Source organism: Schistocerca americana, chromosome 5 (genome assembly GCF_021461395.2).
Source record: "Schistocerca americana isolate TAMUIC-IGC-003095 chromosome 5, iqSchAmer2.1, whole genome shotgun sequence".
Classification (NCBI taxonomy): Eukaryota; Metazoa; Arthropoda; class Insecta; order Orthoptera; family Acrididae; genus Schistocerca; species Schistocerca americana.
This window is the reverse complement of record NC_060123.1, coordinates 243,401,665-243,429,533: the sequence shown is the minus strand read 5'-3', so window position 1 is coordinate 243,429,533 and position 27,869 is coordinate 243,401,665. Positions and strand designations below refer to the sequence as shown.

Below are 27,869 nucleotides of genomic sequence, written 5' to 3'. Positions count from 1 at the left end.
GACTTAGATTTGTTTGGAGAGGTAATGTGAAAATGCAGTGCATTTGTGAAGATTTCTCTACGAAAGATTCTCTTTTATCCATTTCATAAGTCATGTTTGGCTGTCTGAATGCATCAGACTAGCTTAGGGGAAAAGGCCAAAGAACTTAAAAGTTGAGGGGATTGTATGCAGTCAGTTCAGTCATTGCAGTGTTAATGTGGAGGTGCTCAAGAATGCAAAATGGACTTTTTTGAATGTAGACAGGCATCTTATCTTGAAGAGCTTCCAGTTTGTATCCAGAAATGAATGAGCAGATCAGAAAATAAAGCCACAAAGTAGTGATGTGAATGTCTTGCACTGTATGATAGGTTAGTATTTACTGTCTTGCGCTGTATGATAGGTTAGTATTTACTGTCTTGCGCTGTATGATAGGTTAGTATTTACTGTCTTGCGCTATAGGTTAGTATTTACTGTCTTGCGCTATAGGTTAGTATTTACTGTCTTGCGCTGTATGATAGGTTAGTATTTACTGTCTTGCGCTGTATGATAGGTTAGTATTTACTGTCTTGCGCTGTATGATAGGTTAGTATTTACTGTCTTGCACTGTATGATAAGTTATGGAGCACAACAATTGTATGTAAGTGTAGTGGCTAAGAATTCTTTCTGTTTGGCTCTTTTTCTCTTTTTTGCTCCCCCCCCCCCCCCCCCCCCCCCCCCCTTCATCCTCATACTCTAGTTATAGTAGTAGTAGTGGTGGTGGTGGTGGTGTGTGAGAGAGAGATGTTTGTTTTTGTTGTTGTTGTTGTTGTTGTTGTTGTTGTTGTTGGCAAAGGCCTTGATGACATAAAGCTTTATTTGTGACAGTCTATTTGTTGTGCCTATCTGTGACTCGGCATCTCTGCTACATGGTGAATCACAGCTTTCCTTTTCATAATGTTACATTCCATTCTGGTTTTTCATTGTTTGTTATGTTTTCATTTTATCTTCTGAATGTGTTTTCCCCTTCACCACATACACTATGTGATCAAAAGTATCCGGACACCTGGCTGAAAATGACTTAAAATCAAAAGTATCCGGACACCTGGCTGAAAATGACTTAAAAATTCGTGGCTCTCTCCATTGGTAATGCTGGAATTCAGTATGGTGTTGGCCCACCCTTAACTTTGATGACAGCTCCCACACTCTCAGGTATACGTTCAGTCAGGTGCTGGAAGGTTCCTTGGGGAATGGAAGCCCATTCTTGACAGAGTGCTGCTCTGAGAGGAGGTATCGATGTCAGTTGGTGAGGCCTGGCACAAAGTCGGCATTCCAAAACATCCCAAAGGTGTTCTATAGGGTTCAGGTCAGGATTCTGTGCAGGCCATTCCGTTACAGGAATGCTATTGTCGTGTAACCACTCAGTCACAGGCCTTGTATTATGAACAGGTACTCAATCGTGTTAAAAGATGCAATCACCATCCCCGAACTGCTCTTCGACAGTGGGAAGCAAGAAGGTGCTAGTGCCACGCAAAACAAGGGGTGCAAGCCCCCTCCGCAAAAAACGTGACAACACACCACCATAACACCAATGCCTCCGAATTTTGCTGTTGGCACTACACATGCTGGCAGATGACATTCACCAGGCATTCGCCATACCCTGACCCTGCCATCGGATCACCACATAGTGTACCGTGATTCGTCACTCCACACGTTTTTTCCATTGTTCAGTCGTCCAATGTTTATGCTCCTTACACCAAGCGAGGTGTCATTTGGCATTTTCCAGTGTGATGTATGGCTTATGAGCAGTTGCTCGACCACGAAATTAAAGTGTTCTCACCTCCTGCCTAACTGTCAAAGTACTTGCAGTGGATCCTGTTGCAGTATGATGGTCTGGATAGCTGTCTGCCTCAGGTTACCTTCCATTCGGAAGGTGGGTGCACTCAGCGACTGTTATATGACTTACAAATTATAGAGGGCAGCAATCAGTCGTCCTTTTTTAGATTTATTATGCAAATCCAGATTTCGGCTAGTAGCTAGCCATTCTCAATGCACTATTTTTTTATTCGCAATGCATGTAAGTCCCTGTTCTTCTGGTGTCAGTCACAGCATTCAAAGAACAGTGACGCCTGAACAACAGGGACTTTCATGCATGAGAATAGCTAGCTACTAGCTGAAATCTGGATTTGCATAATGAAATCTAAAAAAAGGACGACTGATTGCTGCACTCTATAATTTATGATGTCTGCTTATTATAATTTGTATGATGTCTGCCTATTACACGTTACGACCCTCTTCAACTGTCTAGGGTCTCTGTCAGTCAGCAGTTGAGGTTAGCCTGTATGCTTTTGTGCTATACGTGTCCCTTCACAATTCCACTTCACTATCACATTGGACCTAGGGATGCTTGGGAGAGTGGAAATTTCATGTACAGATGTATGGCACAAGTGACGCCCAATCACCTGACCACATTCGAAGTCTGTAAGTTCTGCAGAGCACCCAATTCTGCTCTCATGATGTCTAATGACTACTGAGGTCGCTGATAAAGAGCACCTGGCAGTGGGTGGCAGCACAATGCACCTAATATGTACAACATATGTTTTTGGGGTGTCTGGATACTTTTAATCACCTAGTGTACTTTTTCTTTTTTGCACTTTTATTTCTTTTTTCCCTACCTTTCCATGAATGTTGTTAAGATTCTGCCCAGCCCATCAAGTCAGGTAGTCTGGTGATAAAAAACTAGACTAGTATTCGGGAGGGTGACAGTTCAGTTCTTTGCTGTCATTCAGATTGAGATTTACCTAAATCGGTTAGGTGAATGCTAAGATGACTCCGTTATAAGAACACAATCGACATCCTTCCCCATCTGAACTTGAGTTCAGCTTCTAATGACATATTTGTTTCTGGGATGTTAAACCCTTATCTTTTTTCCTCCCTTGCCAACTCGGTGCTAACAAGGTAGGTAAAAAGATAAAATTTCCAAAAACTGGGAAAAGGAAGGAGACACTACTAGGCAAACAAGAGAAAGTATTGGAAGAGGTTCACGATTAAAAAGTAGGCACAAATTAGCTGAATGGGGGAAAATAGCAGCAAAGAAAAAGTATGGGTAGTAAACTTAAGGCTGAAGTAAGTAGAAATGAGCTACTGTTAAATTAATTTTTTGTTTTAAAATTAATTAATTGCTTTAATAATTGAGTAATCATGAGAAAATTGATATTGCAGTATTGTTTTGTGCATCATGATCCGCCGAATAGTTGTTTATCATAGGTTGAAATTCCTTTATCTCTAAAATTTTCTGTCATATAACGAATATACGATCAGTTGGCCTGGCTGATGGTGATACTTTGGCTGTTTATATTATTAATTGAAGCTCACTCACACAGTTGCTATTAACAGCCACCTTAAAGATTTTTTTATTTACATTTTAGCATCTTTTTCAAGTTCCTGTGTATTCTTTGGTTAGTGTAATTTGTTTTACCGACATTTGGAACTTAAGTGCCATTGAATGTAATATGGTCCTTGTTTTCCACTGTATTAAAAATTTGACATTCTGGAGAGTTGGGGTTAGTGAACCTGTGTTGAGCTGCATGCATGAGACCATTTGAACAATAATTCTGCTACTTTTCTTTCCTTTCTTACATGGGCAGAATTTTTTTAAATATTTCCTGTTGTTTGGTAATTTCTGTTTTTCTTTGAGAAAGTGATCAATAAAGTAAGCAGTATTGATAATCCTGCACAACATTTTTAAGTTGTGAGCTAGTCTAATGGTTTTAGATAGTTTCTATTATTTTATCCAAACTTTGGAAGCAATGATGTGGGTGAGGATTAAAGAGCAATAGGGGGAAGCACAATAAGTTGTTATTACTATTAATGTGGAAGAAACTTAATATGAAAGTTTAAAAGTACATTGGCTGAGCAAGTTGTTGTACTGATGTTTTCTATAATTGTAACTCTCCTAAGATACTCTAAAAACATCATTTATCAGCAGTCATTAAAAATTTGACTTTATTATGTTTTGATGTTGATGGAGATAACAGGAAACAGACTAGATGAAGCTAGTTATCAGTATGGAGTGGCAATAAATATGGAATTATTTCTCCATAAAAATTATGCTCTTTTTTTTTAAACAGGAAAAATTAGGTACCTAGTATGAATGAAATAGACAATCATATTCTTGCCACAATATTGAGATAATACCTAGATATCAAATTCTATGAAGAGAAAATGTAGGTTATGACATTCATTTTGTTTTGTGTAATCTTCCGTACAAATTTTAAAAATATTTGCTTCTTTGTTTTTGCATTTGTTTCCTGCATTTTCTTGTGGGGTTGATCAGTTTCTGACCTAGTATGGTACATAAACTTAACAGCTTTATTGAATTTGTGTGAAATGAGGATAATTTTCAGAGGTTTGTGGGTACATATGGTGACAATGTGAGACTTGAATTGAAGGTAGGCAGCAGAAGCAGGTATGGGAATAGCGAAAATTATAGAAAATCGTCAGAGTTTTAGTTAAAGAACATAGAAATTTAATAATATGGGCACATTTTGTCATTTAGTAAAGTGATGATTTGTTATGATGTTTATGTAAACTTCCTAAAAGTTGGTTACATTATAATTTAGCAACCAAGGTAAGGTGTGTAATAACTGTAGTGGAATAGCTTGCCAAATCAATGTGAGTATAAAAATATAGGAAGACCGGAAGCCATATTGTATTCAGATCTTGGATTATGACAGAGTAATGGTCATTGACATAAAATGTGATCAAGCATTGTCAGCTGTAAATAGATGAAGGACAAATTATATTGATTACAAAGCAAAAGAAAGAAATAATGACTGCAGAGAAACTTGTCATTACTACAGTACTTGACCGACAATAACCAGTGTAGAATAGTGATGTTAGATTTGGTTCTCATCCCTTCAGTGACAAGGTCATTACAGGTAGCACATGAGTTTGGATTGGAGGAGGAGGAGGGAAATTCATAGTTTCCTTTCCAGTGATTTACAAAATTAGGAGAAATCTAAATTTCGATTGCTGGATGGGAATTTGAAGCCCTGTTCAATATTTTAGCCACTGTGCCACCTCATTCATTGCGATGCTTGTAGCATCAGAGGAAAGTTTTGCAAGACTTACAAATGACAATAATCTGATTTGGAGAAAGGATGATGCAGATTGAGGAAAAACAGTTAAATCAGTTGTATAAAAGGAAGGAACAAGCACACGGGCAACATTGAAAGAAAATATGTTAAATTCAAAATCAATAACTTGAAGACATGGGCTGTGGAGTGTTTTGGAAGTGAAATAACTAAAGAATGCAAGGCCATAAAAATAAACTACAGCAAAGGTAGGAGAGCAAATGTCTCCTCCTTCCTTGTGACTGGGATCATTAATTTCTTTTCCATTCGAAACTAAGAGGTATCACATTATCTGTGATGCATGATGCATCCAATTCACAGAATGACGAGCTAGTAGGAGTGGGAATTGGAAATGCACTGTTAAGTAACATGATCTATGTGGAACTGTCTTCAGTATAGAAGGTCCTCTACTAAATTAATTAGATTTTGAAATGTTGCCACATGCATAAGTTCTCAAAAGTGTTTTTGCACTGATTATGCCAGGCAGATGTTTGTAACCCGCATAAATGAAGACTTCAGAAAGAAGGAACTAGAATTTATAACAGAAGTTTGGTAGTCTGCGTGTAGTCGTGACAGGGCTATTCGTAATAGTATAGAGGGTAAGCTTTGTGTCTTTTGTGTGTTGTGCCCCATAGTAATTATTTGGTTATTGTATTAAATTATTTATTGTTTTGTCTGGTACCCTCCTGATAGTGAAATTTTAGGAAATTCTGGCTTCTAGAATGTTGTCATTAAGTATCACAATTTCAAAGTGACAGTTCCTTATGACTAAAGCTAATGCTGTGCAATAGTCCTTGTTATAGATATGAGTGCTTCTGCTGTATCTGTTTAAGTTATTGCAGTTTATTTTAATTATTGAGAAGTCATATTTTCAAAGACAGTTTCAGAAAAGGCCTGTAGTTTGCTAACAAAATTTGAAACAATTGCAGTATAGACACTACATATACGAAGGCAACACTGAAAATTTTTAGATAAGTAAGCAAGGTTTTTTAAATAAAAATGATTTTATTGCTTTTCAAAATATTTCTCTTTAATGCAAATGTATTTTTGCATTTACTGAAACCAGTCCTTGAAGCAATTATGCCACTCTTTGTGAGGCACTATAGAAATATGGTTTTTTATTATATTCAGCTGCATTGTGTGGTGACAAAGTTACTCCAGCCTGCATCATCTGATGACAAAAACTGACTCCTTGAATTTTGTCCTTAATTTTTGAAAACAAGAAATTGCAAGATGTTAAGACCCAGCTATATGGTGGGAAGGGTCAATGGTATTGAACTTTAGGGCATCAAGTTACTCAGTTTTTAGTTTTGCTCTGAGACAAAATGCAGTGCCATGATGAAAAATTATTTAAAGGTTTTTTTGAATCATTGCAACCAGCCACCTTTTGTTTTGTTCTTAAAAAAAAATTTTTTTTCTGTTTTCGAACAGCTTAGCGATTTTCATTATGAGATGATAGTTCGAGCTCGTGGTCTAGTAGCTAGTGTTGTTGCCTATGGATCACGGGGGCCCGGGTTCGATTCCCAGCCAGTTTGGGTATTTTCTCTGCCAAGGGACTAGGTTTTTGTATCATCATCAGTCGTGATAGTGTCAAGATTGGTGGGGGGGGGGGGGGGGGGGGGGAATTGGACTGTGTAAAAATTGGGACTTTGCATGGGCACTGATGACCCTGCAGTTGAGTGCCCCACAAACCAATCATCATGAAATGATTGTCCGCAGCAGTGAGGGAGTCGTGTAGCTGCGGCAGGATGTATAAACGAAACCTGTAAGCACTGAGTGTGGTGAGAATTATTCACATTGAGATAGATTTTGTTGGTTCACTTAAAAGTATTTTTCCTATTGGGTTTGTTTCATGAACTTTCAGTTTGTGTACCAATCAAAAGTAACAATGTATCTGTCCTCTGATGATGTAATAGCAGTATGGGCCATTTTATGAGACAGATCAGTCCGTCATAATTTCTTTTAAAAACCGTAGAAAAACCAGTTAATGTGTTCATTAGGGAAAGGAGGTTAATTGAGGTTCCTCTACATCAAAACCATCACAGTCATCAAACAGGCAAATAGTTCAAAACATTACTTCACCAAATCATTGAGAAGGGGATAAAGCGCCACACTCTCTGAAAATTGCTCTCTGCATGGTTGTTTCGCAGACTTTCGCAATACAACTTTTGAATCAGTGGTTAAAGATGCAGAAAAGCATGACATTAAGGTGGATGAAGACTATGCTGAGTAAATAAAACGTGAAAGCCAGCATGATGAATGAGAAGTGGTGATCAACACCACCAGAAGGTGCTGCAAAGATAGATTTCCTCCCCACTGCTGTGTGGAACTTGGTGGTGAACGATCTTGTTGGACAGTTAATCTCTAGTATTTACTTTTGTCAAGGATATGCAGACAATTTGGTCATACTAATATTTGGCAAATTTGCAAGTACCTGGAAAACAATGACACAATGCACCCTGAACGTGTTGCAACTGAAGTGGGTCCCTCACATAAAGAATTAATTGTTCCAAGGTGAAAGGGCTCTTATGTGCACTAGCAGGGCCTGCAGAAACTGAGCTCTAATCCTTAGTGTGTGTACTGAATAATACGACCTTTAATAAAACCTATGATAATTTATGGGGATATGGTATGGTGAAATGAAGTACAGCAGCAGGCTGCAAATGAGCTTGGGAAGAGGCAGAGACTGTCCTGCTTAGCCGTAATAGATGGGATTGTCGCACATCCACTACTGGAATCGAGACCGTGCTGGAAATAGGAAGCAGTGGAGGAATGACTGTGATACCATTTGGGAGACAGTCTGGTTTACTGGTGGGGTAAATGAAATGATTGTATGGCATTTATTGTCCGGGATATCCCCTTCGGGGTTTGGCAGCTGTATTGCAAGTCTTTTTAGTTGACGCCACTTTGGCGACGTGTGTGTCAATGATGATGAAATTGGTGATTGAAGGACACAAAACACCCAGTCCCCTGCTGGGAATCGAACCCGGGCCCCTTTGCGTGGAAGATGGTAATGCTACCACTGCGCTGTGGTGGTGGGCACTAATTGGGTGAATACAGATACAGGTTCAAATGGCTCTGAGCACTATGGGACTGAACTTCTGAGGTCATCAGTCCCCTAGGACATCACACACATCCATGCCCGAGGCAGGATTCGAACCTGCGACCGTAGTGGTCGCACGGTTCCAGACTGTAGGGCCTAGAACCGCTCGGCCACTCCGGCCGGCTCAGATACAGGTCCTGGAGCTGCTGTATATAGGGCACAGCTAAGACTAGAGGACAGTGTCTCTATGAAAGCTGGCCTTTGTATTACATTTGAAAAATATGTGCTATCAGTGTGTGGAGAATGTGCATAGGTGCTACAAACAAGATCAGTGATTGTTTTAGAATGCCATGAACCCCTTGTAAGCGTAGGGGAAAGCAATAGAGTAAACGTAGTGTGGGTCCCTGGTCACTCACAGATTAGTGGCAGTGATAGGCTGGCCAGGCCACGAGCGATGATTACATTCGTTGGACCAGAACCTGTTTTAACCATCACAATGATTGTAGGTAGGGACTGAAAATGCACTTATTCTGCCATTGTGAAGCATTGGAGGCCAAAATACACAAATATATGGCTCATTAATTCTAGAAGAAGTGTTTAATAAAGAATTATTAAAGTGGCTACTATTAATCTTTGAGGGTTCTGGCTGGCAGAGATACACCACGTAATATTCAGTTTTTTAGCAGGCAGCAGTGGGCTAAGACCTGTGTGGTTCACCCCCCCCCCCCCCCCCCCCCTTTATCTGAATAAGTTCGAGATGTCTGTCTTCAAACATTGCTTGAACAGTGACAATATTTCCATCAGTAACAGCAGGTCTTGAGCATCCTTCATTAAATTAATGGCTAAGATCAAACTGATCCCTCTTGAATTTGCCGTACCATTTATAAATTTTTGCCTTAGATGATGCTTCTTTGCCAAATGCATTTATAAGACAATTTTCATATTGTTAAGGTATTAATGACAAATCAATCATAAAAAAATTACAGCCCAGAAATATTATCTAGTTAAATTTCTTTCTCAGTACACACAATATCTGTAAATGATGGTAACACAGGTCTGCAAAAAAATATTTTTTGGAAGTTGTTTGAAATTTGATAACTGACTTTTATGTACTAGCACTGGTTTCAAAAATGCAATCCATTTTTTTCCTATCACGTCAGCTTTTCTCGCAAAAGGGAGTATTTTTTGGGTATAATAACAAAATTTAAGCAATTTATCACATTTTTTCCAACGTTAGAAAATTTTATTTATAAATCATGTCCTAAACTAAATTTCCAGTACACTTCCATTTCTCTTAAAGCTCCTAAGTCCTTGTAATAATGCTTTCGCTTTCTGTTGAAGCTTCTAATGCTTTTCTGGCTGTGGACTCGTTGAGGATCATCTCTTTTTATCATCCAGCAGTAGTCCGCTATCATGTTGACGTTTCATCTTCCTTGATATCTTCTTTCCATTTCTTTGATGTTTTGGTGGAATCTGTCGCCCTGCTCTTCACCTAAGTCACCAAGGTTTGCAGGGAAGTAGTCAAGATGTGAGTGGAGAAAATGAACTTTAATGCTCATATTACAGCACAGCTTCTTAAAGTTATCGATCATGTCTGCTAAGATTGTCTTGTAATTTGGATCTCTTTTGTTTCCTAGGGAACCGGTAACAACTAATTTAAAAGATGTCCGTGCTGCCTTGCCTTTTCTTTTATTTCCATTTTGTCCACAAAGTTGGCGTCTGTCATTAGTTTTTAATGTCTGGTCTGACAAAAGATTCCTTCCTTTAGATTTTCCTTGGATAAACCAGGAAACTGTCCACAAAGATATCTGAAACACTCCCCTTCTTTTGACAATGCCTTAACAAATTGCTTCATCAGCCCCAACTTAATGTGAAGTCGTAGAAGTAACACCTTTTTGGGATCCAAAAGGCTTTTCCTCTCAACATTTTTAACCCCTACCTGTAAGGCTTTTCTCAAGGGCCAAGCTTTTTTAATGTAGTGTTGCTTTCTGTCTCTACTGTCCCATTCACAGAGAAAGTAAGGGAACTTTGTGTAGCCACTCTGTTGACCACGCAGCATTGAAATCCCTTTTAAATCACCACATGGGGTCAATTTGTGGTCTGAATAGCAGAGTTTGCTTAAAACCAGTTCAAGGTCTTCGTAACGTTCTTTTAAGTGAACTTAGTGTCCAACTACTCTTCAGGAGCATGTTCTATTTTGAAATGTGCCATAAATCCAGGAACATTGCTGCAAAACACCAGGTCCCCTTCTGGAGAGAAGAGTGATACAAACTCCTTTTTCCTCGATCGATACCAAGAAAAGGATGTACCCGGAGCCATCATATGTGTATCTTTCAATCTAGATCCTAAAATCTTTGCCGGTTCTTTAGAAAGGCTTAGGTCTCTAAATTGTTCAGTTCAGATTGTGAGAAAGGTTGTGCCAGGATCGTAGCAATCTGTCTTCTTCACTATAACCTTGCTGAGCCAATGGCTATATCATCCAAAGAATCTGGAGGAGAGGGTATTGGTACTTCAGGTCCATGAGGAACAGAGTGAATGGCTGATTGAATGTCAGGTTAAGAAATATACTTTTTGTTTTTCGCATTGAAACCTCATACGTTGCAAGAACAAAAATAGCAGTCATCACTATGATTTTTGAGCTCCCTCCAAACCATTGGTAATCCAAAACGTAAGGACTGCTTTTTACATTGAAACCATTGCCTCAGTTCTTCAACACACACTGAACAAACTTTGTGTGGGGCCCAAGGCTTATCTTGATTGCCTAACTTTATACCAAAATAGGCGAATTATACTTTTTCAACAAAATTAGAAATGTTTCTTTGTTGCTTTTTAATGGTATAGCTACCACAAATGTAGCAGAAACAATCGGGTGAGTTTATACATCCTCTGCTAGCCATTGTCCATAAAACAACTTCACAACACAAGAAAAAAGTCACTACTTTAAAGCTCTAGTAACAACACGTGAACAGCACAGAGTGAAGAGGTACTGTGAACTGAAGGACAGTAGCAGAAGTTCACTGAGTCGCTGCAGTGGTGTCAAATCAAAAGACCTGCACCTGGTGAATGGTGTACGCGACGGGAGGCCCTACTCACTCACCCCCCCCCCCCCCCCCCCCCCCCACACACACACACACACACACACACACACACACATACATGTGGCCACTGTCCCAGGTTGTTATAGCCTTGTGTGTGTGTGTGTGTGTGTGTGTGTGTGTGTGTGTGTGTGTGTGTGTGTGTGTTTCGTAATGTGGAAGGAGGAGTCTGTCTGAAAGCTTTAATATTTTGGCATTAGTTTTCATTGTGCCTGTCTGCAGCTCTGTGCCGCCTCTATATGGTGAGTAGTTCTATCCTTTCCATATTGGTGATAACTACAGATCAATCAACTCGCAAAACAATATAAAGTAACTGTCAAACAAATAGATTTCATTTGTTTTTAGAAGTAAAGCATTCTAAAAATTTTCAGCCTCCTCCATAGTAACAGGCCCCAGCCAAAGAACATAAAAAAGCTTTGCGTCTAAACTTCCTTTCAGTTGATTTTTTTCCTGTAGACAAATTTCTTGTGAATTAGCTCAAACTCTTGGTCTTTAGTACACGGCATTGGTTTTGTCAGTATTTGACTATCAGTCACACAATACCCCAACTATACAGTCAGTTGTTACCTTTCCTTCTCCCATAGTTTACACTGTTGACAACGTATTTATATCACAACATTAGTGAGACGTACAAATTAAAAGGTGGTTTGTGTATTGCACTTTGTTGTTAACCCTTTCAAGTTTGTATTATTGTTGCTCTAGTCCTATTAAAAGAGCAGGATCATAATGATGGTGTGTGGATAGAAACAGCATATACATTACAAAGCAGGATGACATACTTGATTCAAATTATTTTATCCATAGAACATTAAATTTACTGTACCATCACGCACATTGCTTAAAAATTTGCTTTGTGTTTCCGTTAGAAAGATTTCCTGAAGTGCACTTTTTGTCATAGTAGGCCTATCCCATTGTTCAAGCTCTTAAAAGGTACTTCTTTCCTTTTTTTCTGTGTTCCACAAAATGCTTCAGTTCCACCTTAAATAGACTTACTATGTGCAGCCATTAACATGGATCATCTTGGATATTCTTTGGTACATGGAGTTAAATTGTATTTGTTCACTGTGAGCACTTTGCCCTAAAATACCTGATTTTCAGTAGCACAATGTAGAACTTCAGTTTGTAAAGCAGCGATGGTGTGCAGGAAGATTAATTTCTGTCATTTTAAGCATGTACCAACACATCCCAAAATTACAGAAATGCTGTGATATTAGTTTATTTTCTTGTGAATCAACTTGCAAACATTTGTAAGCCTCATCTATTTTGACATTCTGAGATACAACTCTTTTTTCCCCCCCTCCCCCCAACTATTAGTGGAGATAACAGGTAACAGGTGTACTGCATTAGATCAAACAAGCATTTGTACATTTTGCACGTAGCAACAAATTTAGGAGTGTGGGACATGCTTGGCAGGTTTCTTGTGCATCACAAGGAATACAAAAAATGGGCCAAAAATAGAGTATCGCACTTTTGTATTCAGGAAATAGTTTATTGATAGATGATGCAATATTTTACAGATGTACTCTTAAAAGTTAATCATTTGCTGGAACTAATGAACATGTTGGTTACTTGTGTTAATTATTACATCTCTTGATATCAAGGAATGATTGGTGGGTTGATGATTCCATTTTACAAATGTATTCCCTCACAGGTCTGCACTAATTATTTTTAGGAAGCTAGGCATATTTTGTAATTCCTAAGGCTACGTAAAAATTTTCAGCACACAGAAAAATTCATTGTTCTTCTCAGTAGGTGCACTCTGATTTGTTTTACAGCCAGCCATTGTTGATTCACTTAAAACAAATAATTGTAGCTGTGCTGTGTTACCAATAAAATGTGTTAACTGCCACATTTATCACATTTCAATTTATTTTTTGGTTTTCTCAGTTACGGGTTATGGTGCAGAACTGTAATGGGTTAATTGCTTTACATGCTGTAAACTGTCAACAAAAGGCTTTATTTACAGGAGGAACAGTATGATTTTTGGAAGTGAAGAATATATAGTTTGCGATTTTGTGCAAGGAAATTACACCAACTTGGACTGAATACCCGTTTTAATATTCCACTCAGGTAAGCCTGAGTGGCTTTTGGGTAGTAGTTGAATTCTACAGCACTTCTCCTCAAATACAGAGTACATGAACTGAAGTATGAAAACATTCGTTTACCACTACACAACTGAGCATGTTAAGGTTGGGATGAATTTGAAGGTACACAGTTACAGGAACTACCATATTTGTCATGGGATCAGAAGAAAATGCAGGTGCTGCAGGAGTGAGGTTATAGTTGCCCAATTTTACCTTGTAAGCTAGTGTTGAGCCAGTTAGATAAAGGTAGAAAATTTGTTCTCATTGTGTTGAATGTCTTTCACTTGATAATTAATCCCAGCTTTCCTGCTGTTGTAATTTTGTGTGAGGGAATTACTTCTGCCTCACTAAAGAACAAGCCTACTTGGCTGTATATGTTAAATAACCCCAATTTTAATTATACAGAAGTATGTTAATGAATGAATGAAAGAATCCATGGTCGTGGATTTAACAAATGTTGTTTCAAGGTAGATTAACTGTTCTTAAATAGTAAGAATAGATAAATAACTGCTGGGGGTGGACTGATGAAGTTGGTTATGTAGGTATCTGTGTGCTTTGTCTGAATATTTTTTTCCATGTAATAAAAACACACACGAACTCTTAGTTAAGTGTGGAATGTCAGGTCATTGTTCAGGTAGTAACAGTAGAAATAAATTGAAATTCAGATAGCCAGATTTGATTTCTCCATGTGATTCCTGTATCTCCTTTCAATTTATAATCATTCACAAAGTGTAATGTTGGCCACTTACAATACCATCATCGTCATGACTTATAATTTTCTTTCACATTTCAGTTCTCACCACAAATTATTATATTTCTTGCTATGCAAGGTAATAAATTTGCTAAGATATTGACCTCACTTGCGAGGAAGGGCATTTGTAACCATGTACAATCTTCCTCACATAAGTTTTCTAATTTTTGTTATAGCTTACCTCATTGCAAGATTTTTTTCTCCCAACAAGGGAAGTACTTTCTCAGTCTTTTCCAGCTGAATTTATAACAACATTGAAATTAATGTGATGCAAAACCATTAATTGCTCTTCTTTCGTTCCATATTTTGGCCCAGTAACAAGTTTTAATTGCAAATTTTTGTAAGAAATATCGACTACCTTAACTACGTTCACAATTTTGTCAATCATTGTTATCTTCATGAAACTGTTCTTTTAATTGTACCATCTATCACTTGATTGGGTTAACATGTGAAATCTGTAAAGCAACTAAAATAACTTAGTGTGTGATATTAATAAACAAAATATATTTCCTGAATGAGTCTGCGATTCTGTGAGTATTTTGGAAGTAAAGCTGTCTAGACCACGCAATGTATTCCTCCATTTGAAATGTTATCATCAGAGTAAAGCGTAGAATTCTTCAAACAATGTTCAGTGTCGGTTTAAATAAAACTTAGACCTAAGCAGAGTCAGTAGTTTTGTGGTGGTGGTGGTGGTGGTGGTGGTGGTGGTGGTGTTGCTGCTGCCCACAACAATATTGCATGAAACAATCTAGATGATTGTATGAATAAAAATGAATGAATAAAAAAAGAAAGAAAACTTGGCTTGCTGTGGAAAAATTGTCTGATAGCACACATAAGTAATCTCAAAAGATCACAGATGAATCAGTACAGCAAGCATGAGCATTCTGAGATATATTAGTAATTAGGTGATGAACCTGCTGTCACTAGACTACTTCAGTTAGAGCTACTTTGGTCACACATTTAAGTGAGCAGTGCCATACTGCTAATTTTGCGTGTTGGGGCAAGTGGTCTACCAACTGAACTATGCAAACATAGAGTGCGCAGTTAGCAGAACAGTTGGAGACAAGGTACTGACAGAGGCAGGACTTCACTTGTGTTTGGAAAGCTCAGTCGTAGAACATGTGTTCATAAAAGGCAAAAGTCCCAGGTTAGAGTCCTGGTGCAGTATGCAGTTTTAATCTGACACAAAGCTTCAAATCGGTGCACACTCCACTGCAGAGTGGAAATTCCTTCTGGAGTCAATGAATTGTGCTTTTAACATTCAAAATTTGTCCCGAAGATGCTGTCTAATGTCAATTTTCTGGAACGAGAATTTCGTTGTGCAGTGATGGACATCTAACAACACAACACATATTTTGTATGTATTGTCTTCATTTTGCTTGTGATTTGAATATTGAAGTAGAAAAGACATTATCCTGACTTTCCATGCCGTGTTTGTTGTGCTTAACTGTCTTTGTATAGTATCTGTGCTAACTGTAAACAGTGTCCCCCCCCCCCCCCCCCCAACATACAGCAGCAGTAGTAGTCAGGAATGATTAGAGGGCACCATAGCAGTTAACACCAATGAAACAGTGGATACCAAGATATGGCCAGATTGTACTGGGTTTTTGCTTGATATACTCTTAAAACGTTTGTTCATCTTTCTGTAGATATTTGAATGCTGCAGACCAAGCTGATAGCTGCTGTTAAGTCACTATAAAACCTTGGTAATGCTTACTATGCTGATGATTTCTTTTCTGTTGTTTCAGTTTGATGACAAAATTCTCCAAAAAATTAGTCAGTAAATGTATTTACATACAGATACTGAAATCTACTAGAACAGATCTCCTAGGAATGTGAGTACCATGATTTCTTTCTCCTCATAGATCATACTGTTGCTTAGTTTATCTTACCATTACTTTTGTTCTAAGGAATTTTTTTTTTTTGTATTACTATTTGTACATTTCATACTTATCCTAAACAAATATCCTTGTTTCTAAATTTACAACATAAAAGTTAAGCGTTACAGTATAACCCTAGTGTCATTTTACAGTAAAGTGAAAGTGGAAAAAGGTTGGTAATTAAATGAGAGACAAGAAAATTGTTTTCAGTTTTGGTTTAAAATTGCCTTTATAAGTTGAGGAGTTAAAACTTCTGTAGAATTCACATCAGATTATATTCAGTCTATTAATACTCATGCATACTTAAATTGTCTCTGGAATTGTCCCATCAAATATTCATGTAATTTATCTGTTTGGCATAGAACATTAGATGTCAAACGAAAATTGTATTACTATTGATTAGAACGGTTAATCCTGCCTCGGGTAGAGGGTGCACTTGGAAGATAAGTGAACTGCTGGACTGAGTCACTTGCGGATCCTCTTGCCTTTTTTATCTTCCCTGATAAATTATCACAGAAGTCAGTTTAAAAACCTATTTGTGTTTTTGTGTAAGGTGTAAATCAAAGGGTGGCTGACTGGGCCAAGTCTGATGGTGTCACATAATTTATCCTTTTGGAAATTATAGGAAGGTACAAGTCTTAGATTCTATACAAAATACTGATACAAACGGCAAGGACTACCAATACGCTATATTGACCTATATAGATGGCATGGCACATGGTGTCTGCTTTATCATGACTGTTATGCTGATCTCTCTTCTCCCGCTTCCAGTCATTGTGATTACAATTCTTCGCACAACAATTACAATTATTTGCTTCCAGATGGAGCACCAGTATCTTATACCGTAGTATGATAAATTTGGTTCAGTGTATTGGTTAATTAAAATTGTCAATATTGTTACGTCCCACCAGAGATATTAGCAAAACATGGTGAAATATATGTAGATAGAAAGAAACTAAAAATTCACATGAAAAGATAATTTAATACCTAACATATGTAATAGTTAGGCACAGAAAATTGTCACGAAAACAATGAACCGAAATTGTGAATTTGTGGAGAAATGACACAGTCTACATTTTTTCTGAATTATCCCAAAATTTGTCATTTTTCCCCGATGAAAATGTTATAAATCTGAGGATTGCAGTTCACCAATAATAACTGATAGTTATTTAACATTGAAACTGCATTTTCACTTCTTATTGCATGAAGACTGAACTTCCTATTTAATCTGAAACTGACACTTTGTTTCCCATGTAACTGTGATGTGATGTCAAAAGTAGCACCAAAATTTGGAAAAATGACACTGAAATTATAAAAGAAAGTGAATTGGCAAAAAAAGACAGAAATCGGCAACGTCTGCAGAAAAACTGGAGTAAACAGCAAAATCTGGGAAAAAAGGGGGAAATCGTTAGAAGAATAACAATAAAATTGGTAAAATGTAGCAGTGAAATCACTAAAAAAAATTACAACAAATTTGGCAAAAAACTGTGGGTTTTTCAAAAAAGCCTCAAATTTGGCAAAAGTAGCACCGATATCAACAAGAAACAACCGAAAATTTTTTAAAAATAGCACAAATACTGTCATCAGATTAGCACTGATATTAGCAAAAAAGCACTGAAATGATTTTTTCCTGCCCCTAATTATGGCACGTGTAAAATACATTGAGGCCAAAGATGTATTTATGAATATACCAAGGGACTAATTCCAAAGTGTCTGTTCCTTCCTTTTTGTAATTATCTGTAATAATAATAAAATAATAATAATATAGACAATAAAAGGCATTTTCTTAGTTTATAAATAAAGATGATAATAATAAACATAAACAAACAAAAATAAAGGAAGGGTATATTACAGCAACTGCTTGAAACTATGAAATAACTTCTCATGCGGTCTCTCTCTCTCTCTCTCTCTCTCTCTCTCTCTCTCTCTCTCTCTCTCTCTCTCTCTCTCTCATTTAGTTGTCCTTCTTTGATTGCTGGAAATCTATTAATATTGCAGTGAATCACATTTTCTATTTCCTTATTCATTCATAATAGATAGTAAAATGAGGAAGTGGTTGGCTGCAGTATTTGTTGATTTCGAAGTATTTGCAACAGTCCCAAGTTTTCACAGCATTTCAGTAGAGCCTGAGTGAATAAGTTAATTACTAAGTGCTTAAAACTTCATAAATGTTACTTTCTGGCAGATTAAAACTGTGTGCCGGGCCGAGACTCGAACTTGGGACCTTCGCCTTTCGCGGGCAAGTGCTCTACCATCTGAGCTACCCAAGCACGACTCACGCCCGTCCTCACAGCTTTACTTAGGTCAGTCTCCACAATATCCTTTCTTCCAGGAGTGTTAGTTCTGCAAGGTTCGCAGGAGAGCTTCTGTGAAGTTTGGAAGGTAGGAGACGAGGTACTGGCAGAAGTAAAGCAATGGGGATGGGGATGAGGATGGGGCATGAGTCGTGCTTCGGTAGCTCAGTTGGTAGAGCACTTGCCCGTGGAAAGCAAAGGTCCCGAGTTCGAGTCTTGGTCCGGAACACAGTTTTAATCTGCCAGAAAGTTTCATATAAGTACACACTCTGCTGCAGAGTGAAAATTTCATTCTCTTCAGAAATGTTGATGCACTACATGGTTACAAATTTGCAGATAGGAGTAATCGTAAGTCACATGGTGATATATTTGATTATAGATCTATATTTTCTGTTCTGTTTTCAGTACGTCTTAGGCTACTTTGTGAAGAGCACATGGAGTTTTGTCACTCTCATTCACTGATAACTTTGTTCACAAATTGTATGTATGTGTTGACTATATTCAGAAAGTACTGTTTCTCTTCTTTAGCTGCGTGAATTCAGTGTCACAAGTCAAAATACAATGACAAAACAATTACTGGTTGGCGCCACAGTAACCTTCAATTTGGTACCAGCTGGTTCACAGTACACATTCTGTGGGCTTTTCCAGACATTGGGTTGTTGTGTTAATCATGGTTTGTCCTTAGTGAAAAACCTCCCAAAGAAGCCTTTACCATCCATGGGGTAGTGGTTGAACAATTCCTCTGCAGTTGTATGATGACGCCACTTTTCCACCTCAGTTATTGCTTGTGCTACCCAATGCGCTGCAGTTTGCGGAACCCAAGAATATCGTGCAAAATAAGGAGCTCTGTTTTGTGACACAAAGCTAAACCTCTGAAGCTAACTCTCACATATTCCATCGGCAATCCTCATCCAAGAGGAAGAGGAGGAGCTGGGTCATCATATTGTTTGGGGGCGGTGGTGGGTCGTCCCTAATGAGGCCAATATTGAGTGACATCCCTGCCGTCCAGAAACACTTCACCCATCTTGCCACTGTGACGATGCTGCATCACCACATGCCTTGTGCAATTCCAGAAAATGTTGAATTCAAATGGTGGAAAATCCAGGATGCAATCTAACAATACCAGAGAAGGAAAGTTGATACTCACCATATAGCGGAGATGCCGAGTCGCAATAGGCACAACAAAAAGGTTCACACAATTATAGTTTTCGGCCATTAAGGCCTTTGTCAGCAGTAGACACACACACACACACACACACACACACACACACACACGCGCGCGCGCGCAAACACAACTTGCACAAAATGTCTGCAGTCTCAGATAACTGAAACCACATTTTGCTTTTGAGTGAGTGTGTGTGTACATATTGTTACATTCCATTCTGAAAATGTTGTGCACTCTGATTGCATGCTGCTTCAGTCTTGGTCCACAAACATTGTTCATGTTTCCTAAATATACTGTAAGGATGCTTGAATTGGCCTCTCATTTGGACAGTAAACACTGCAACTGACTCGAACACAGCCATTGCTGCCCACAGCAGTACTTCAGCTGTAGCCAGTGTGCACACCATTTGACACACGTCCTTCATGTTACAGCAGTGTTGCCACTACTTTTTAGTTGACCCTAGTAAATTTCTTTTGACCATTGGCCAGCAAGGCAATAGACAAAGACATGGTGTGTTTATTGTATACATTAACAAAATTTATCAGACAAGCTGTATTTAGTGTGATGTAACATTGAGTTACCCATGAGAATAATTTGCCATTTGCAGAAGCCAATATTTGCCAAACGATATTTATTCATAACCTGTTCGCTTGTTGGTACACTATTATGTGAAAATGCCTGTGAATGGTACATATTTATGATAGTGTTGTAGTGGTGAAGAGTGGTAACTGAATTGCTAGAGTGAAATGACACTGTGTTCCCAGGGGGAGTGGGAAATGTGCATCCAGTTGCAACCCTCACGTCTACATTTGTTGGAACCCTCACACCTGTGTTGTCTCTGTACATAATCAGCAAGCCACTGTTGGTGCTTGAAGTAGAGCACTTCATGGCTGTATTAGCAGTTTATATAAAAGCAGCACTTCTATGTGGGCTATAACAACTTGCCACAATTCTAGCAATGCACTTCTGAATTGGTTCACTGTGTGCTGTCTTGATATGGACATGCGAGAGTGCCTTAGTAGGCACAGTTTACTTACCTGAAATCCTTCCAAGAAATGTAACGCTCTTACTTGCCTTACCAACTACCAATTTTACCTCCTTGTCTCATGCCATTTTGCTTGTTAGTATCGCCCCTAAGTACGAGGATAATCCCAAAAGTAAGGTCTCCTATTTTTTTCTAAGCACATAGACCTGTTTATTTCTACAATGGTTTACATCAATTTACAGCTTGAACATTTAGCCATTTTTCGACATAATGACAATTTCTGTCGATGTATTTTTTTGTAGAAGCTGTGGCAGTTTTTGTATGCCCATGTCATACCAGCTCGCCACCATGCTGTTCAGAAAGTTATGAACCTCTTCTTTCACCTCGTCGTCGGAGCTGAATCGCTGTAACCACAATTAACGCTGACGGGTACTGTGAGTCTCTGAAAAAACTCAAATGGGCAATTCAGAACAGGAGAAGAGGAATGTTGAGCAACGGCGTACACATTCTCCATGACAACACTTGCCCACACATCGCTTGGCAAACCATTGCTCTCCTGCAACAGTTTCAGTGGAACATAGTCACCCACCCACCCTATAGTCCTGACTTGGCGCCCAGTGACCATCACCTGTTCCCTAGGTTAAAAGAACATTGGCCGGAAAGCGATTCAGCTGTGACAGAGGGGTGAAATAAGAGGTTAATAACTTTCTGAATAGCATGGTGGCGAGCTAGTATGACATGGGGATACAAAAACTGCCACAGCATCTACAAAAATGCAGTGACAGAAATGGTGATTATGTCAAAAAACAGCTAAATGTTCAAGCTGTAAACTGATGCAAACCATTGTAGAAATAAACAGGTCTATGTACTTAGAAAAAAAAAATAGGAGACCTTACTTTTGGGATTACCATCGTACTTAAACTATGTGATGAGTTCCAAAAGTTTAGTGGTAATTTTGTAATTGGTCAGTATTGGTATGTGTCTCTTTGTTATGGGTATTACATAATGTTTATCAACTTTCAAATAGCTGTTGCTAAGTGGAATTCTGTCACAGTTGTTCTGCATTTCTTCATAGTGATGTTATTTTCCTACAAGCAACAGCATTGTCAGTAACCAATATGATAATGCTGGGCATACACTTTTAAATATTTTACAGGTGTTAAGAACATTTGTGGTCGTGTTAGCTTAATTACATGGCACATAATGTTTCTAGTTTTTTTTTCTGTTGATCATTTACTGTCCAGTATAACAAAAAGTTCAGTTGTTTCATATCGTTTGCCTGAAAATGTACTTGCACAATGGTATCTCGCATATCAGTCAGCTAAATGCTATTGTGTAGAACCCCTTTTGGAAATCTAGGAAGATAGAATCGAGCTTCATCAACTGAATTTACTATTTGTAAGAACTCAAAGAACTTAACTTGCAACATTCTCTTGAATCCTTTATTTTAATGTCTCCTTTGTGAATCTGTGTGTAAGTCAAACATTGATATGGTAGTAGCCTCCTAGTAGTATCTCAGAATAAATTTTTTAAATGTGGTATTCATATTTCATTTTTGCTGTCTTCATTTTTCACACTAGACATTCATCGTACTTTTGGTACCTTTAAACATAGTTTATAAGTCAGTTCTCTATAACTTCTGTATGGGAATTTGCATTCTTTCACTCTAGCAGGTTACGCATCAATCTGTGTTCAGCTGTCTTCCATTTATGAAGTCATGCATTTAATGGATACAGATTAGAAAATGGCATTTCATAAGAAGTGGTGGTGCAGTTTCAGTATATGTAGACCTATTCTCTTGCTCTATTATAAGCACTAATACCGAAACTGTATAATGGATACATGATATCATACATGGTATTGTAATTGAAAAACAAGGGATTTATTTCATGTTTATTTCAGGTTTATGGGAGCAGGTGGTTGGAATTTGACTCACACATGGTTATCAGATGCCATTGTTGTCAAAAATTGGCCATTGATACAAGAGCTTCTAGAATTGCTGCTAATGTGCCCTGTTGATGTGGAAAGACTAAAAACAAACAATTGTCCAAAATTAATTAAAGGCCTATCAAAAGATGGAAGTTCTGAAAGTGAGTACTTAGAGCCAAAAAAGTAAACTGATATTTGATTATTACGTAAAGTTGATTGTACTTGCCTGTATTCCACCCGTTCCAAGTGATCAGCCTACACCTTCACTTTGATTATGCGTGCACCTTCACTTTGATTGTGCGCGTATACACTCTGTATGGTGTGTTCATGAATGTTTGTCTTGGCTTCTCTTTTTTATTATTCCTACCTTACCCGAATCAAATTAAATTCAGCATGGACCTTTAGAAAGAGAGTTTACTCTTTGGGCACTGTTGTGATTAGTGTTGTTAGATGAATTATTTTTAAAAAATTGTAATAAGTTGTCTTGGAAAAACAGCTCATTTATCAGTGATAAGGATTCATACTTAAACTGTTTAAAAGGAGCTTTGAGAACAATAATTGGAAACTGAAATTACTGAATTTTTTTGACAGAATTTCCAATTTTTAACTTGTTCGCAGTTCATTTTATTGGTAACTGATGGGGTTGCGGTTTACTCTTTTAGAGTATGGCTTCCAGCCTTGTCCTCTGCCTTGATTAGTGTGGTTATAAATTTCTTACCTAATTTAACGGGTAACATTGTGAACTACATAGATGTTATAGTACAGGGGGCATTTCTGAAAACTGATCAGACTTCCATTAGAGTTTCGATATCTTAACATTAATACTTTTCAATTTGTACACAAAAACCACAAATCTAGGAAGTGGCATTGTGTTCTCAGCTCATTGCAAGTGAGGTCTCCAATTCTAATTATTCATATTAGTCATAGTTTTTGAAGGGGAAGAGGTGAAATGGTTTGCAGTGTTCACACACACTCAATTATTCTTGATAGTAGAACAGCTGTTCCTGCATCAGATAAATTATGTTTAGTGTCTGTGGCATCCGGCAACTTGGCTTTTGTATTCTAACATGTTACTTTTGTGTAACTGTTACACAGGGTATCCCTCCTAAAAGTCATCAGATACATTCTCTGATGTTTTGGCAGGTAACTGCAATTTCGCTTTGCAATATATAGCTGGAGTTGGTCCAAACAAATGCAGCTCATTAAGTTTTGTGGTGCACTGTGTCATCAGAAATTACTGGTGTGTTTCCCAGTACAAACAAAATTATTTTTAAAGTGAAATTTTACGTACCAGTTCAGTGGAGTTGTCCCAGATTAATCCAGTGCAATATTTGTTTTATCATTATGTGTTAACAGGGACTGTAAAACTCCAGGAATAACCATTACTCCAGCAGTGACCGAGCAGTGCTGTATTTGATAAAACAAATCTCTTTAGACTAATTTGGGGCTTTTCTATTGAGAGACTACATAAAATCCTTGCTTTAAAAATCATTTTGCCTGTAATGGGGAAACAAACTGGTGCTTTCACTCGACACTGGGCATTGCGTGAAAGACATGATGAGCGGTATTTATTCAGGCTGACTCTAGCTACTTGCTAGAAAAACAGAATTGCAAATATCTGCCAAAACACCAAATAGAAAGTGCCTGGCAACTCTTAAAGCGACACTTTGTATATTATGTCAACAAACATGGTGATTGTTTGCTGGCTTTCATTGTAATATTTGTGTATAGTTACTTATATTAAAGGTAGTCTGTTTGTTTACAGGTGTCAGACTCCTAGCAAGCAAGCTGGTGGAACAATGGCTTCGGATTGTCAAAGGAGAAAGTGTAGAATTAAATGCAAACATTATCAAATCATCAGAGCCACAATTAATTGCTCATGACAGTAAGGAGAATTCAGTTAGTACTGCAGAAGTACAGAGTGCGCCATCGGATATTACACCTGTAAAAGTAATAAAAAAGGAAAGTGAAGATAAATCAGAATTGCAAGTAAAAAAAGAAGATACGGATGTGAAAGTAACACCATCTGATGCTAAGTTGGTAGGGGAAGAAAAAAAGCCTGAAGTGCATATAGAAAGTGTTAAAGAGGAGGAAAAGGAAGAGAAAGTGTTGAATGCCACACAGACAGAAGAAACAGGTACATCAGAAGACTCAGGAGAAGACACTACTTGGAATGTTCCAATGGGGCAGTTGCCAGTGTACAAAATAACGATACGTGATGGTAAACAGGTTTTAGCAAAAGTTACAAGTGCAGACAGACCAAAAAAGGTAAATGCAGAAACCCCAGAAACAGTGATAATTGACACGACCAATGTCCAGAAATGTGACTCAGCAGCAACGGCAATCACTGAGTCATCTGATCTGGTGAATAAGGATGTTGAAAATGTTGACACCAAAAATACAGTTGAATTAAAGGCTCCTGTAACAAAATCAAAGAAAAAACTAGATAAATCTGAAAACAGTAGTGTAACATTGAAAGGGATAAAAGAATCCCAGAAAAAAGTGAAAGATATGAAAGGGCCGCCAAATACTGTCAAAACCCCTGAAAAGAAGAACATAAAATCAGCTGAATTTGTCAAAGAAAAGACGAAAGTAATTAATAAGGACAAAAATAAGGAAAAATTAAAGAACAAAAACAAAGATAAAGGGAAGGAAAAAGAAAAGTTAAATGAGGTAGAAAAAGAAGGGGAGAAAGGAAGATCGAAAGAAGTGGAGAAAGAAAAATCGAAAGAAGGGGAGAAAGAAAGATTGAAAGGAGGGGATAGAGAGAAAGTGAAAGAGGTTAAACTTCAGGAGAAGAAGACTGAAACCGACAAAGATCAGCTTGAAAAAGATAATGCTGCATTGGCAAAACTCATCCCACCATCGATAAGTAAACTTGGGAAAATTCCTAAGAAAGTTCATACTGATGACAGCCAAGCACAGCCAGAGGTAAAACCTGTAATGAGTGAAGTTAAAAAACCACCAGAAATAAAACAAAAAAAGCTGTCAATTTCCATAGAGGTACGAAAGCCAACTGGTGATGCATCTCGGCCCAAAACTGTTAAGACTTATAATTCCAAATTTCGTTCCACTGGGTTAGAAGAGGAAGTTAAACCCCCTCCACCTCGTCCTTTAAAAAAACCTGTAACATTAGATAAAAGACCTGTTAAGTTTCCAGTCTTAAAAAGACCTTCACCTGTGAAGGAAATAGGTCCCCCAGAAAAGAAATTGAAACCAGCATTAACAGATGTTACTTCTGGAGAAAGTAAGAAGACTGAAAAATCTGGCGCTATTAAACTGATTCCTCCTAGACCTAAACGTAAGTATGAGAGTGCAGCACAAAAATTTGAAAATATTTCAGTGTTCCTTGTAAATAATTGGCGAATAATGATCTGTCTGAGAAAGAACAATGAATTCATTGGTTTTTGTTTATGCTTATCAAGGAACACAATTTTTCCTTGGTCATGTACAATCATGACATGTTTCACTTATGTTATTTCCATTGCCATTCAGTTATTTTTATAGGAAAGTATGTAGTGGAACAAGTGACAGGCGGAAGTTTTGTGTCACTCCATGAATCACATCTGGATGGGTCAAGGATAGAGTACTGCTTGCAAAAGGCAGGTGCACATGTTATAGTCAGTCCGACAAACTTATTTCACTTGCCACAAACATTCATGTCGTATTTAGTAGCAAAGCATTAAGTTATATTTAGTAATTATTCAGCTTTCCTGTTACTTGTTTGCAGTCTCACATCTTTTCTATAAAATTTTAAAAAAAATGTTAATGTTAACTTCACTGCAGGTCAGAGTGAGCTCCTAAGGAGAAGCTGCCATTAATCTCATATATTTGGTACATACTTCTTGTTTGTCATTTTCATTTTTGTAGGTGTTGCTGGCTGTATTGACTCTGTTCATTCATTATTGGACGCAACAGTTTCCTAACCTTGCATAGCTATTGTATGTGACCGGCATAGTCCTGTTGCACACTTCTCTTTTATAACCTTGTCCCCCCACCACCCTCTTTAGCCCCATAATGTCTAAAGTGATACCTATATTCCATTGAACTATTTATCATCATGCATTTTCTTAAATGTGAGCAACAGTGCATGTTTTTCATATTTAGTTACCTATGACACATGATTTTAAAAAGGAACAAGAGTCATTATTTCTATTAACTCAGTTCGTGTGCTCCCCTCGCCCCCCCCCCCCCCCCCCCCACACACACACACACACACGCATCATAATGATGTCTTTCTGGTCCATGTGTACTCTTATTTCTTTTTCCAGTTTCCTGCTTTCCTACTCCAAAGTTCAAAATTTGTTTGTATAGAGCTGGGTGGCTGGCTGGAGATGTTGCTGAAGTGAACCAGATTTATGAATCAATTTCTGTAAAATCTGTTTTCACAATATTCTGTGTAAATATGTACATTACATTAATGAATCATTATTGAAGCACTTTTTAAGCCAAGATGCAAAAGAAAACGACCCAGTTTGGGAGGGGCATAGCTTCTGGTGGAGAGAGGGAACTGTGGTGGGGACTGAATCATCAAACAGCAGTGTATATGCCATTTTTGGTGTTCATGATGGTGTGATTGGGAGAACATTGAGCATTTATTATACACGAATTTAGAAAATATAATGGGTTTACAAAAGCAACAAATTATGTAAGCTGTGCACTTGATTGACGGAGTGTGTTCCTGATAAGAAGCCGGCTGGGGTGGCTGAGCGGTTCTAGGCGCTACAGACCACTACGGTCGCAGGTTCGAATCCTGCCTCGGGGCATGGATGTGTGTGATGTCCTTAGGTTAGTTAGGTTTAAGTAGTTCTAGGGGACTGATGACCACTGCAGTTGATCCCATAGTGCTCAGAGCCATTTGAACCTGATAAGAAAATGATTTATTGTAAGTCCCCCTACCCACTCCTTCCTGGTTAGGCACATTTTCACAATTATGGCCCAGTAAACAAGAAGAGTTTCTGGTACTGGTTGGAGAGAATCTCAAGATTATCACCTACAAGAGGCCCATGACCCCAAAATGACAGTGTGGCGTGTTTTTTTTTTACTTCAGTGTATGGAGCCCATACTGATTTGAAGATAATTGTGTTACTATTACAGTGAATAATGAGAGATAGATTGAGAAATCATTAGATTTTTCAGACATACAAATACACAAAATTCTCATAATCACAGTATTTCATACTTTGTGGTTTCAGCAGGACGGCACAGCACCTATATGTGACATCGTTCTGTTTCAGTTCTGAGAGAAAAGTCTCCTAAAAGTTCCTTGCATGGTCTTATCTAGGATCTTCCCTGTTAGTCACTTTTTTCCCTTGGGAACATTTTTTCTATTGGATTATCTTAGGTCAAAGATGCACAAACTCTGGAAGCTCAGAAGTTGCAGCCACTACACCTTTTGTTTTGTGTGTGTGTGTGTGTGTGTGTGTGTGTGTGTAAAAAATCAGTTTTCTCGTTAGTTTTGAAAGTACAGCACCCCATATCAGGGTATTCTTTTTCCTATACCATTTAGTTAGTGTGTGTAGGTGGAGATTGAACAGGGTAAATTTAGATGGA

At 38.0% G+C, this 27,869-nt stretch overlaps 1 protein-coding gene across 2 annotated transcripts in view; it reads left to right on the top strand.

Moving 5' to 3' along the window:
- Nucleotides 1-27,869, top strand: part of LOC124615708 (titin-like) — a 108,638-nt gene that overhangs the window by 46,100 nt on the left and 34,669 nt on the right. For both annotated transcript variants that reach the window (XM_047143752.1, XM_047143753.1), the window contains 3 exons: nt 15,812-15,898; nt 22,290-22,477; nt 24,082-25,617. In XM_047143752.1, the coding sequence (XP_046999708.1) occupies nt 15,812-15,898; nt 22,290-22,477; nt 24,082-25,617 (1,811 nt within the window). The remainder of the gene's footprint in view (nt 1-15,811; nt 15,899-22,289; nt 22,478-24,081; nt 25,618-27,869) is intronic.